Source organism: Silene latifolia, chromosome Y (genome assembly GCF_048544455.1).
Source record: "Silene latifolia isolate original U9 population chromosome Y, ASM4854445v1, whole genome shotgun sequence".
Taxonomy (NCBI): Eukaryota; Viridiplantae; Streptophyta; class Magnoliopsida; order Caryophyllales; family Caryophyllaceae; genus Silene; species Silene latifolia.
This window is the reverse complement of record NC_133538.1, coordinates 190,241,875-190,243,355: the sequence shown is the minus strand read 5'-3', so window position 1 is coordinate 190,243,355 and position 1,481 is coordinate 190,241,875. Positions and strand designations below refer to the sequence as shown.

General features: G+C 44.0%; 1 protein-coding gene across 1 annotated transcript; it reads right to left on the bottom strand.

Moving 5' to 3' along the window:
* Positions 1–419: 419 nt before the first annotated feature.
* Positions 420–1,067, bottom strand: LOC141629676 (uncharacterized). The gene has a single exon (XM_074442647.1). It carries the CDS (start codon positions 1,065–1,067, stop codon positions 420–422), a length of 648 nt encoding a protein of 215 aa, XP_074298748.1.
* Between the last annotated feature and the right edge of the window lie 414 nt (positions 1,068–1,481).

The following is a 1,481-nucleotide window of genomic DNA, read 5'->3' as shown; positions in this document are numbered from 1 at the left end:
AGAATTTGTGGTGCCGTTAACATTTACTGCAGTAAACTTATTTATTTACATTTATTTGATCTGATTTGCATGCATGAAGAATGTGAAGGATTTGAATTGTTTACTGGGGAATGTGTTGTGAATAGCGATTGAGTTCTCGGGATACAGGAGAGTGGTCAAAGTGAGAGTGAGCGGTCCAATAGAACAGTGGAGGCTATTATGGTAAAATGACGAGGGCAACGACCATAAGAAGCTTAATATGGGAATCTTTCAGTTTCATGTCGTCTAGTTATAAATACAAGAAGAACTATATCATTATTGGGCAGATGAGAACTAGATTAATGTTTTATTTTTTTTAAGGAAAACGCCTGAAGGCATTATTCTATTGATAAATTGTCAAACGATATAGCAGCATTTGCAGAAGATGGTAAACCATCCTCCTATACAACTTTATGAATAACTGACGGAATACAATGTGCTAATTCATGAGCAACACAATTGTTATCATGATGCGTATATGACAAAATAATAGACTGAAACTTGTAGCTAATCTCCATGATGTCCTCTATGACAAGCAAGAACATACTTCTTCCTTGCTTCTTGCCTTTTATCGCATCTATCACTTGCAAACAATCACTTTCCAACTCTACCTTTTGAATTCCTCTTGCAACACCTTCTTCAAGGCCATCCAAAACCGCAACAGCCTCCGCCACATGAACCTTCCAACTCAGCGCACGACCAATAGAAAGACCCCACAACACCTCACCCCTCACATCGCGGCACACCGCACCCGTCCTAACACCCTCTCCCCCCTTCACCCCCGCATCCACATTAATTTTAACGAACCCATATTTCGCCGCCCTCCATCCTTCTTCCCCATCCTCACTCCCATCCCTCGTCGTCCTTCTCCTAGACGTCCCTCCTGCCATCATCACGCCCTCACCGACGGCCCTTTCATCAACCACATCCCGCACCCTCCGAATAATAGACTCCGGTACCTCCTCACTGTTATCAAAGACATCCTTATTTCGATGTTCCCAAAGAGCCCAACATTTAACCATGAGCTTGATATACTTCGCCTCACTCATATCCTACCAACATGATTCCACCCACTCCCTCACATCACAACCCCTCCCCTCCATCACAACAAACTCAATGCCCAACCCATCCCAAACCCAATTAGACACCCCATAATCCTGAAATAAATGAATACTCGACGATAGAGAAGAATGACAAAAAAACAAAGAGAATACTCACCTCCTACTCGAGCAACGATGTTTGCCCTCGTGGCCAAAGCTTCATTAAACAATTGCCAAAAGAAGAGCTTCACGCGGGGCCAAACCGAAACCTTCCAGAGCCAATTTTAGAGCCATTTACTTCTTTCCCAATCCGAGGAGCCAACACCATCCCCCACATCACCCGCAAGCATCTTGTATGCACTCCGAACCGTATACAACATCACGTTTAAGACCCCAGTACCATAGGTCCCGTGGCCTATTTGG